The sequence below is a fragment of the Camarhynchus parvulus genome, chromosome 1A (assembly GCF_901933205.1).
Source record: "Camarhynchus parvulus chromosome 1A, STF_HiC, whole genome shotgun sequence".
In the NCBI taxonomy this organism is placed as follows: Eukaryota; Metazoa; Chordata; class Aves; order Passeriformes; family Thraupidae; genus Camarhynchus; species Camarhynchus parvulus.
This window is the reverse complement of record NC_044586.1, coordinates 69,427,275-69,439,472: the sequence shown is the minus strand read 5'-3', so window position 1 is coordinate 69,439,472 and position 12,198 is coordinate 69,427,275. Positions and strand designations below refer to the sequence as shown.

Below are 12,198 nucleotides of genomic sequence, written 5' to 3'. Positions count from 1 at the left end.
GACTTATTATATAATATGAGTTATTTAACGTGACTTACCAGTGGAGTGGATTTTTCAATTCTTTTAATACCAGGGACGATTAGAACTAATCTGAATTTGCTAAACTGTTGGTTTGGATGCTATTCCATTTGTCAGAAATCCTCATGGAGTTTTTCCTGGTGGCTGCTGCTGGATTTCATGGCAGCATTTGGAGTCAGTGATTTGTTACCCCTGGAACTCTGCTGAGCTCCTCCTTTGGCCTTTCTTTTAAAATCAAAGGGAAAAACGATATTAAAGTGCTTTGTCCTGGGCACATGTGTATTCCTGGGGCAAACCTGATGGATTTTGCAGCCTCTTTGTGGGAAGAGAGGGTTCCAGCAGAGGAATCTCCCCATTTAGCCAGGATTTGTGTCTCTTGCCAGTCGCCTGCACCTTCAGCTGCACCATGAAGTTCACGGTGCGGGACTGCGACCCCAGCACGGGGGTGCCAGAGGAGGATGGCTACGAGGATGAGTATGTGGTGAGTCCAGCATTTGTTCCCTGTTCCCCATTCTCACTCATTTGAGAGAAATGGGACAGCTGGGTTAAGTTTCCTCTCAATCCTGAAATCAATTAATGTGCCTGAAACAGCAAAATTCTGTAAAATGTCATTTTTAGATCCTTCCCCAAAGCTTCATTGCTGTCAAAGTTTTAGTGGCCCTGTGGAATGGAATTTGTGGGGACAGAGAGGAGAGAAGGAAGAAATAACTTCCCTTGTGTGTTTTCAGAATTGTGCTGCAATATTTCCACCTCAAACATTTGGATTTTTGTTAATTAATGATGGGCATACAGTCAGATTTCAGGAAGTGTTGGAGGAAATAAAAGCTCCTTCTGAAGAGAGCTGGGAATGTTCCCCTGGAGCAGGGAAGGCTCCAGGGAGAGCTTCCAGCACATGGCAGGGCCTGCAGGGGCTCCAGGAGAGCTGCAGAGGGACTGGGGCCAAGGCCTGCAGGGACAGCACCCAGGGAATGGCTCCCACTGCCAGAGGGCAGGCATGGATGGCATCTTGGCAATGAGGAATTCCTGGCTGGGCTGGGATTGCCAGAGCAGCTGGGGCTGCCCCTGCATCCCTGGCAGTGCCCAAGGCCAGGCTGGACACTGGGGCTGGAGCAGCCTGGGATGGTGGCATTGGAATGGGATGGGGTTGAAGGTCCCTTCCCACCCAAACCATTCTGGGATTTGGGACACTCAGAATCCATCCCGAGGGATTTTTATGGAAGTTGGGGATGGAAAAGGGAAGGGAGACCCTTCCTGGAGCCCTGAGATTCCCAGTGAAGCCCCCGGATCCCAAATCCCTTCCCAGAGAGGAGTCGGGGTGGGGATGGATCCAATCCCAGGTGGGAGAGCTGGGAATGGAGGGAATTCCCTGGGAGAGGGAGACTGGGGTGGGATTTTGGGAGGGGATTCCCAGAGCAGCTGGGGCTGCCCCTGATCCCTGCGATGTCCAAGGGGCTGGACACTGGGGCTGGAGCAGCCTGGGACAGGGGGAGGTGTCCCTGCCATGGCAGGGGTGGCACTGGATCATCTTCAAGACCCTTCAACCCAAACCATCCTGGAATTCCATGGATTCTGAGGAAGTTCTCCATGGAAGAAGGCCAAGAGGGGCTGCAAAGGCTTTGAGCCAAGTGATGGCCTCATTTTCTGCTCTCCTTTAGTCTCACAGATGTTTTGTGTAAATATTTTTAAGGATTGTAGATGAATAAATAAATACTATTTATTTATTCATCATCAATACTATTTCTCCTCTTAAATCAATACTATTTCCCCATAAATAACCATAAATACCATTTCCTCTCTTTTTAGAAGCTATCATGATATGGTTCTCCTGGAATTAAAACCAGGCATTGCCTTGGCAAAATGCTGTGGGCTCTTTTTCCCTTTCCAAGGTGAGGATTATTTCCATAACTGGCCTGAAAATTTCCCTTTCTTTTCCTCCCAGTTGGAAGACTTGGAGGTGACAGTGTCTGATCATCTCCAGAAGGTTCTAAAGCCCAACTTTGCAGCTGCCTGGGAGGAGGTGGGAGATGACTTTGAGAAAGAAGAAACCTTTGCCCTCAGCTCCATCAAAACCCTGGATGGTGAGATAATCCCTCCTTTATTGATCACCCACCTGCCAGGCTGGGGTTTGATTTAGTGTGATAAATAATTGCCTGGAATGATTTTCTTCTTCAATCTCTGAATGCAGAAGCTGTCAATAACATCATCAAGTTCCTGGGCATGCAGCCCTGTGAGAGGTCAGATAAAGTGCCAGAAAACAAAAATTCTCACACCCTCTACTTGGCTGGTAAGTTTTCCTGCTGCTGAATTTCATGTTTCTGTGTCCCCGTGGATTTTTCTAAATGAAGGGAAATGGTTTAGGAGACCCTGCTGCTATTTGGGGAGTTTTTTCTCTGTAGAAAGAGATTTTTTTTCTCCGAAGTGACCCCAGTGTATTGAATGCAGCTGGTCCTGACTTGGAGACCTCTGTCTTGGATGTGCTCAGGCCAAGCTCTGAGAATGGGGGAATTCCACCTGTGGGAATGGGGGAGAATCTCTGATTTGGGAGCTTCCAGAGCAGACAGAATTTAACCCCTTAATGCCTGAGCTTATCTCAGAAGGGTGATTGTGGGGGTGCCTTGTTCCCGAGTTCCTGCAGCTGAAGACACATCCTGAGCTGCTCTGCAACACCCACAACTTCTCCTAGAACCATGGAATGGTTTAGGTGGGAAAAGCCCTCTGAGGTCATTGAGTCCAACCATTCCCAGCACTGCCAAGGCCAGCACTGACCCTGTCCCCAGGTGCCACATCCACAGGGCTTTGAAATCCCTCCAGGAATGGGGACTCCACCCCTGTGCCAGAGGCCAGAGCTGCACAACCCTTTCCATGAGGAAATTCCTGCTGATTCCACCCTGAGCTGCCCTGGCCCAGCCTGGGCCGTTCCCTCTGCTCCTGTCCCTGTTCCCTGGAGCACAGCCCGACCCCCCCGGCTGTGCCCTCCTGGCAGGGACTTGTGCAGAGCCACAAGGGCCCCCTGAGCCTCCTTTGCTCCAGGTCAGCCCCTTCCCAGCTCCCTCAGCCTCTCCTGGTTCTCCAGCCCCTTCCCAGCTCCCTCAGCCCCTCCTGGTTCTCCAGCCCCTTCCCAGCTCCCTCAGCCCCTCCTGGTTCTCCAGCCCCTTCCCAGCTCCCTCAGCCTCTCCAGCCCCTTCCCCAGCTCCGTTCCCTTCTCTGGACCCTGTCCAGCCCCTCCAGGACTTTCCTGCCCAGAGCTGTCCCCAGGTGTGTCCCTCAGGGGACAGTCCCTGCCCCGAGGCTGTGCCCATGCTGGGGCTGGCACAGCCCAGGTGCCATCAGCCTCTTGCCCACCTGGGGACATCCAGCCACTGTCACCAGCACCCCCAGGGCCTGTCCCAGCTCTCCAAGCTGGAGCATTCCATGGGCATGTGAGCCACGTGCAGAACCTGGCTGAAGACCGAACCTGCCCTGGCTCAGGAGTGGATCCCTGAGCCTCTCCCAAGTGACCTCTCCGTGTTGCTCTGTCCCAGGTGTGTACAGAGGTGGCTGTGACGTGCTGCTCAGGTCCAGGCTGGCTCCTCGGGGACGGTGTGACCATGCAGGTGACAGTCAGGAGCAAGGACGAGACGTCCGTCGATGTCATCCTGGCCTCCGTGGGCTGAGGCTTCCAGTGAGCTCCTGGAACTGTCCCTTTGTCCCGCTGTCCTTCTGCACGGGGTTTTTATTCCTCTGTTTGGGAAATCTTTTCTATGCTGTCCATTAGTGGCTGGTACTGAGCCATGCCCGTGTCCCTTCCCTCACTGTCACACCGTTCCCACCTCACTTAGGGCATCTCAACCAGGGAAGAGAAAAGATGCGAGAAAACGGAATCAGATTTTTGTCCAAATTGCTTTTTATTAACAGAAAATAAACACTGGTTCGAGTGGTGGAATTCTTATGAATTCCTGTTAATAAAATAGAATTTTTTTGTTCTAATTCTGTCTGCTCCAGTACAGAAAAAATATCCCATAAGGGCTGTTTATAAAGCAAAAACCCCTTATTCCTAAAGGGATGCTATTAAATTCCCAACATAAACTGGTAAAAACCACCCCAAACCTCCAGATTTGCAATATTTTTGTGACCGTCTCTTCTTCCACACAGAAAAATCAATGTACAGAGAGAGATTAAACTCCATCTCTTGAGGCAGATTCAATTCTCTGAGCTTTATGTCAGGTAACAAGCAAACCTCAGGGCAGCCTTTTCCTGGGTTCAAACTGGGAAAAATCCCATCTGGAAAACGGGGAAGGGAAGGGGATGGAGGGATTTTGTGAGGGAACTCCTGCCTCTCCCTGCTGATGAAGTGGTTGTTCCTTTCCAAGTCAGGGTGATGAAGGAAGTAAGAAATTCTGATTTCGTGTCGATTGAAACTCTTCTGAGTTCAGCTGGGCGAGAAGGGGAGTGCAGGGCTGGAAGAGCTGTCAGAATCCTGCTTTTCCCCTCATTTTTCCAGCTCTCCAAGGATTTCACTCAGTTTGGCAGCCCAGGATGAAGGTGTGAGCACAGTGTTGGATTGGGGAGAGAAAAATCCACGGTTTTTCCTGCTCCCAAAGCCTGACTCTAAGCAAAGAGTGAGAACGGAGCTGCAGCAGCTCAGCAGGAGTTGATGAAGTTCAGGTAGGCATTCAGAAATGCCAGGGCATCCTCCAGCTGGGGGTAGTGGCCAATGTGGTCATCCAGCAGGGACACTGTGGGCACGGGAAGCACCTTCCTGGTGGGAAAACAGAGCAAGGCTTAAGCACAGGAATTGCTGCAGACTCAATTGTGCCCATTTTGGGGATAAACAACCCTGGAGGCAGCTCCATCTGAGCCCTTGCAAGTGCTGGATTTCCTTCGGGTCAGTTTGGAGGAGATGACTTGCTCGGGAAACAAATGTTCCCCGTGTGGTTTTCAAATGGATCGTGACTGAAAATCCTGGTTTTGGTGCCTAAAATGCAGAAGCAACTTCCCAAGTGCTCTGACTGAAGCACCTGGCTGTGCAGGTGCCAGTGGGAATTAAAAACAGCCTCCGTGAGGATGGAATGGAGGGAACAGCCAGGTAAAATAGCCCTTGGAATGAAGCCCCAGCTGCACATTCCCATTTTTGACTGACTTGTAAAGCTGGAGGAACTCTGGCTGTGGATTCACAGGGTCCAGGGGCCCGTAGATGAGATGCACTGCAAGGGAAGCACAGACAGAGCTTTTGTAGCCATCAATTAACGGATTCATTAATGAGAACATCCCCAATGAGACCTGCAGGAGTGTTCCCTCCTCACACAAAGCTCGGGAAGCTTCCAGTGGAGCACTGAACAAAACAGCTCTGAATGGGCTTTTGCTGGGCTGCCCTGGGGGCAAGTGCAGCCTCCAAGCCCCAAATTTTTCCCTGGTTGCAACTTTTTGGGCTTGAAAAGCTCCTCAACTTGCCTGGAGCAGCACTTAGAGAAACATCTGTGAAGCAGGGAATGTTATCTCTGCCGCACAAGTGGGTTTGAGCTCAGGATCATGAGAGGCTGATGAGTGGAAAGGAGCCTGGAAGCGAGGGGAACAATTGCCAAAACTGCTGAGCAGGAAAGGAATGGATTCTTACTCACATGGGAGTGAGGGAGAGATCAAAGCTCCGAGGCAGCGCTCTCTGTGCTTCTTCCTCTGGTTTATGTACTGCAAAATACTGAGGGGGAAAGGAAAGGAAAGGAAAGGAAAGGAAAGGAAAGGAAAGGAAAGGAAAGGAAAGGAAAGGAAAGGAAAGGAAAAGAAGGAAAGGAAAGGAAAAGGAAAGGAAAGGAAAGGAAAGGAAAGGAAAGGAAAGGAAAGGAAAGGAAAGGAAAGGAAAGGAAAGGAAAGGAAAGGAAAGGAAAGGAAGGAAAGGAAGGAAAAGCCCTTGTTATGCAGTGGGTGCTGCCCACCCTGGAATTTGCTCCTGGGGCTGTGGGCACAATGGGATCCAGGTGGGATTTGCGTCTCCTGTGGGAATCCAGCACCACACCGGCATCCCTGGGCTCTGGGACTCTGTTCTCCCACTGGGGAAGGGGATACAAGGAGCTCAACTCAACCACCACCAACTCAAGCACAAGAGCCTTCTAAAAACCACAAACTGGACAAAACATGTCCTTCCAAAATTGCCAGGATGAAGATTTGGGATTGGGATTTCTGGGAATGGCCCAGAAGGTTCAAATCCAGAGTCAAATCTTTCCTGGGACAATGCTGCTCAAATACCTGCCAAATAGAGATTGAACTCTAGTCCTTACCAAAACTCCCCCAAATCCAAACCCTTGACTTCCAAAGGAAAAAATCCACATCTCAGATCCAACTCCAACCTTGTGTCATCCCAGAGAATCCTCACTGCATCACCCCCAGCTCTTTCTTGGGATGTAATGTTGATCTCCAACGAAAACAAGCATCTCCAACAAAACACTCCAAGGGGTGTTTTCCAGCAGCAGCTGGAAGTTCTGGGGAGCTCTGGGCTCCTCACAGCAGGTGTGACACCCAGCTGCTGCAGGATTTCATGCCAGGTACCTGTCCCTGACGAGGTTCCCGTCGTCGTTCCTCACTGCTGTCCACGTGTCCCAGAGTTCTGCCTGGGAGGGCTGTGTGTAGGGCCCAAAATCTGCCCCGAGCCTGGAAAACCATGGGATTAGGAGAGACACAGCAGCAGCTGTGTCAGGGAACCACTCAGAAACTCCTCCAGGGCAAAAAATTCCAGTGGTTCAGTTGCCACAGCAAAACTCCAAGTGCCGAGATGTCCCCCAAGTAAGTTGGGATAAGTGTTGGATGGACTCAAAGGGCTTTTTTGGAGGGGAAAAAAGGGGTTTTAACACTGCTAAAAATACAAAAATCTAATTGTGCAGGAGTTTTGTTGCCTCTGAAATGTGTAATTCCAACACTTGTGGAAAGGAGGATTCCAATCTCCAGGGAAAAGTTGTTTGGTTTATTATTAAACTGAAGTGCTTGGCCAGTGTGGAGAGGGAATGGTCCAGGTGTCAATCCCACCTCCCCAGAACCAGTGCCAGGGAATCTGCTCCCTGCCAAATCCCTGATGTGTGGAACCATGGAATGGTTTGGGTGGAAAGGAATTTAAGATCATTCACTGCCACCCCCTGCCAAATCCCTGATTTATGGAATCATGGAATGGTTTGGGTGGGAAGGAATTTAAGGATCATTGACTGCCACCCCCTGCCAAATCCCTGATTTGTGGAACCATGGAATGGTTTGGGTGGGAAGGGATTTAAGATCATTCACTGCCACTCCCTGCCAAATCCCTGATGTGTGGAACCATGGAATGGTTTGGGTTGGAGGGAATTTAAGGATCATTCACTGCCACCCTCTGCCATGGGCAGGGACATCTCCCACCATCCCAGGCTGCTCCAGCCTGGCCTTGGACCATTCCAGGGATCCAGGGGCAGCCCCAGCTGCTCTGGGAATTCTATTCCAGGGTCTCCCCACCCTTCCAGCCAGGAATTCCTTCTCATTCCTGCATTTCCCCTTCCCCACTTGGAAGAGGAACCTTATGGATTGTGCCCAGCACCCCCGAGACCCCACTCACCCTCCAGAGAAGAAGTTCATGAGCCTCAGGAGGAGGGGGGACAGCAAACCCCCATCCTTGAGGAGCTTGGGAAGAAGGGAAAAAGGAGGGAGCACAACTCAGCATTAGATACATGAATAAATCCATGGAGAGCTTCTCCCATGAGGCCCAGACCCTTGAGGTGTCCATGGGGTGTGACAGCAGCGCTCCAAGGGGTGTTTATTTGGGATTTTGGGGTTCAGTGTGACTGGAGAGGGGAGCAGCTCACCAAGGGGTGTTTATTTGGGATTTTGGGGTTCAGTGTGACTGGAGAGGGGAGCAGCTCACCAAGGGGTGTTTGTTTGGGATTTTGGGGTTCAGTGTGACTGGAGAGGGGAGCAGCTCACCTTCTGGATGAAGCGGGGGTAGTTTGTTTCGGGAAAAATCCCTGGAAGGACAGCAAAGACCAGAGCTGTAAGGCTGGAAGGGTTTTGCTGCACATCTCCCAGGCTGTCCCCCTTCACTGTGCCATGCCAGGGAGCCCCAGGATTGATGCTCCTGGTTAATTACAGCACCTTGATTGCAATCCTTGGGATTTGGGTGGTGGAGATGGGAAAGCCAATCCATCCCATGGGTTCCCATCCAATGGATCCCCATCCTATGGGTTCCTATCCCATGGTCCCCAATCCCATGGGTTCCCATCCAATGGACTCCAATCCTATGGGTTCCCATCCGATGGATCCCCATCCTATGGGTTCCCATGGGTTCCCATCCCATGGATTCCTATCCTATGGGTTCCCATCCCATATATCCCCATCCCATGGATCCCCTTCCCATGGATTCCCATCCCAAGGGTTCCTATCCCATGGATCCCTATCCCATGGATCTCCTATCCCATGGATCCCCATCCCATGGATCCCCATCCCATGGATCTCCTATCCCATATATCCCCATCCCATGGATCCCTATCCCATGGATCCCCATCCCGTGGATCTCCTATCCCATGGATCCCCATCCCGTGGATCTCCTATCCCATGGATCCCCATCCCATGGATCCCCATCCCAAGGGTTCCCATCCCATGGATCCCCATCCCATGGATCCCCATCCTATGGATCTCCTATCCCATGGATCCCCATCCCATGGATCTCCTATCCCATGGATCCCCTTCCCATGGATTCCCATCCCAAGGGTTCCTATCCCATGGATCCCTATCCCGTGGAACTCCTATCCCATGGATCCCCATCCCATGGATCCCCATCCCAAGGGTTCCCATCCCATGGATCCCCATCCCACGGATCCCCATCCCACCCTGCACAGACCTTACCTCCTTGGACAAACAGAGGCTGTTGATCAGGATGCTTCCAGTTCTGTTGTGCTCATACCTGGGGACAGCAGAGAAGAAGGTGAAACACAACCAGACCTCTCCAGGCTCTGAGAAAAGACCAAGCAGGAGCTCCAGTTGTGTGGGATCATCTCCGTTTCCTTTGGGAACCAGACGGGTGGAAGTCTTGGGTGTGCCCTGAGACACCTCAGGCACAAGGAAACGGGAATTCTGCACCACATCCTTCCACTTATCTGCTGGAAATCATCTTGGTGGGGACAGCAAAGGGCAGGAGGGGTGGCAGGGACCTGTGGAGCAGCTCCTGGGCCACCGTGTCCCCGTAGTCGTGGGACAGGAGGTTGATGCGCTGGTGCCGCAGCCCGAGGTGGCGCAGCGGCCCCTCCACGATGGTGGCCTGCTCAAAGATGGAGTAGCCGTGGGGCCTCTGCAGAAAGGGGGAGAGGGGTCCCAGTGAGAGCCTGACCCAGCAGGAGCCCACAGCTTCCAGAAGAAATGCCCCAAGGAAGGAATGTGGAGGTAGGGAACATGGAAAGCAGCAGCTTGTGAGCCCAGACCCAGCGGTTGTGGGATGTCCACAAGGCCATGGGAGCATTGTCCGTGCTCCAGAGGGGTCAGGGTGCATTTTGGAGTCCTATCAAACCCATCCACCACAAGCCTTCCCCATCCCTTCCACTGCTGTAATGACTTATCCCTTTTCCAGAGGGAATGGGAGGAGAAAACCAATTTTTCTCCTGGATGGCAAAAAGCAATTTTCCAGAGTGCTGGGCTGAAAGCAACCATGAAAATCCTCATGTCAGGGTACTCACAGGCTTGTCACTGAATCCAAATCCGAGGAAATCCAGGGCAATCGCCCGGTGGAAGCGCTGGGTCAGCCCCTCCCAGATCTGGGAAGAGGAGAAATGCATTTGAAAAGCATCCAGTGGGAGCAGAGCATGGAAACATCGGCAGGGTGAGCAGCCATGGATGGACGTGCTCCTCCCCAGCACCCCACAGAACATGCCAGCTCCAAGAAAACAGCAGCAGGTCAAAATTCCCCAATAAACAGCCCCACCATCCCCCCCAAAAAAGCCAAGGAATTCTTGTGGCTGTTTTCCTGTGGGATGTGGCAAGAGCTTGGATTTCACACTGGGAGAGGAGCAAGGTGAAATCCTGGAGAACGGCGATACCTCGAGCAGAAATCAGGAATTCTCCTCTGCAGCATGGCCCACCCTTCCTGTGCTGCCTGCTCATCCCCAGGAGCTGAAAATCCTGGGATGTGGGGTCAGATCCCACCCCCTGAGCTTGCTCCAGTCGTAGCTGGATGTGGGGAAGCCGTGCAGGAGCACCACGACATCCGAGCTGCCGACGGCGCCGCTGGAATCTCTGGGGACAACGGGACACCCCGGAGCCAGCCCTTCCCAAAATCCCTCCCTTCTAGGACAGGAACTGAGTCCATCCCACTGGGAATCCACCTCTCCCTCTGCTCCCCAAAACTAAGGATGGGTTTGAGTCCCACCACAGCTTCCCTTTGGAAACCTCACCAGCTCCGTGATCAACCCAGGGATTGATTTCAAATCTATGGGTTTTTAATTGACACAAGGATTTAATTAGCCCAAATTAACTCCAGCAGCCTCTGTGCTGCTGCAAAAAGGGTTTCCAGTGTCTTTTCCATGTTGTGTCCCAGTGATCTCCATAGGAAGGAAAGAACTGAGCCCCAGAGTTGCAGGGGCAGCCACCAGAGGCCAAGGCCAGCCAGACTTGCTGGTACTGGGAGATTTTGCCTGGGAGCAACCCTTGGATGTTCAGAATTTTGGGGGTGGAATCCCAATTTCAGCCATGGACACCCAGAGGAGAAGGACAGATCCATCTTGGGATCCTTCCCACCAAGGTACAAGATCCAGCTTTCCCCAGTGAAACGTTCTGATCCATCCCCAGGGTCCAGGATGGCAAAAACCGGGAGGGATTTGTCACCACCTGGCCCAGGTTTGGAATGTCCCCGTGGCCACTGAGGGATGGGTGGCTCTGTCACCTCTGTAGAAGATGTTCAGGTCCTTGTAGGTGAAGAAGCTCCCGGAGGATTTCCAGGAGCGGAGAGCTGGGGGGTGGGATGTGCAGGCAGGCAGCGAGGAGGGACACGCCCAGCAGCCCCACCTGCAGCCAGCACTCCTTCATCCTGGGGGACACGGGGGGACACCGGGGTCACCCCGGAGCTGCGCACCCCCACTGAGATCCCCAGGTCCAGAGAAACCACCTCCATGGCCCCAAAACCCCCATTCCCATAAACCTCCATGGCCCCAAAACTCCCCATTCACATAAACTGGCGCCCAAAACTCCCATCACAAAAACTTTCATGGCCCCAAAACTCCCCCCATTCCATCCCCAAAACTAAACCTCCATGGCCCCAAAACCCCCATTCCCATAAACCTCCATGGCCCCAAAACTCCCCATTCACATAAACTTTCATGGCCCCAAAACCCCCCATTCCCATAAACCTCCATGGCCCCAAAACCCCCATTCCCATAAACCTCCATGGCCCCAAAACCCCCATTCCCATAAACCTCCATGGCCCCAAAACCCCCATTCCCATAAACCTCCATGGCCCCAAAACCCCCATTCCCATAAACCTCCATGGCCCCAAAACCCCCATTCACATAAACTTTCATGGCCCCAAAACTCCCATTCCCATAGGCCCCAAAACTCCCATTCCCATAAACCTCCATGGCCCCAAAACCCCCATTCCCATGCCCCAAAACCCCTTCATCCATGGCCCCAAAACCCCCATTCCCATAAACCTCCATGGCCCCAAAACCCCCATTCCCATAAACCTCCATGGCCCCAAAACCCCCATTCCCAGAACCTGCATGTCCCCAGGGTGGCAGATGCAGCAAACATTTGGGGTCTGAGAGGGAAGGTCGATCTCATTTGGGCTCTGAGGGGGACTGTGAGGCCATTTGGGGTTTGAGGGGGAGCAAAGGTCCACCTTGGGGTCTGAGGGGGATTGGTGGGCTATTTGGGGTTTGAGGGGGAGTATGGGGTCATTGGGAGGCTGTGGATCCATAAGGGGTCTGAAGGGGGGTTGTGGACTCATGGGGTTCTGAGAAGGGGCATGACCCCACTAAGAGTCCACAGGGGCCATGGGGTCACTGGGGGGGCTCCAGTGGGGCCATGGGGTCACTGGGGGGGCTCCAGTGGGGCCATGGGCTGTGGGAGGCCTGAGGGGGCCATGGGGGGGTCAGGAGCTTATTGGGGTCTGCGGGGTCATGACCCCAACGGGTTTAGGGAGTCAATGGCGGTCAAAGGGAGAGGCCACACCCACTGAGGGGACACACCCACCTGAGGGGACACACCCACCTG

General features: G+C 52.8%; 2 protein-coding genes across 2 annotated transcripts in view; one reads left to right on the top strand and one right to left on the bottom strand.

Moving 5' to 3' along the window:
- COPG2 (coatomer protein complex subunit gamma 2) overlaps window positions 1–4,220 on the top strand; it is a 29,846-nt gene extending 25,626 nt beyond the window's left edge. Inside the window, 5 exon segments of the mRNA XM_030960000.1 lie at window positions 402–499; window positions 1,958–2,096; window positions 2,204–2,302; window positions 3,540–3,586; window positions 3,588–4,220. Coding sequence (XP_030815860.1) covers window positions 402–499; window positions 1,958–2,096; window positions 2,204–2,302; window positions 3,540–3,586; window positions 3,588–3,671 — 467 coding nt within the window. The 3' untranslated portion in view covers window positions 3,672–4,220.
- On the bottom strand, window positions 3,894–11,016 carry MEST. Its single transcript, XM_030960001.1, has 11 exons — window positions 10,941–11,016; window positions 10,148–10,258; window positions 9,672–9,751; window positions 9,153–9,289; window positions 8,852–8,905; window positions 7,930–7,975; window positions 7,565–7,629; window positions 6,538–6,639; window positions 5,616–5,692; window positions 5,138–5,201; window positions 3,894–4,756 (listed from the first exon to the last, which is right to left on the bottom strand). The coding sequence occupies exons 1-11, from the start codon at window positions 11,014–11,016 to the stop codon at window positions 4,639–4,641; spliced, it is 930 nt and encodes a 309-aa protein (XP_030815861.1). The 3' UTR covers window positions 3,894–4,638.
- Window positions 11,017–12,198: the final 1,182 nt, after the last annotated feature.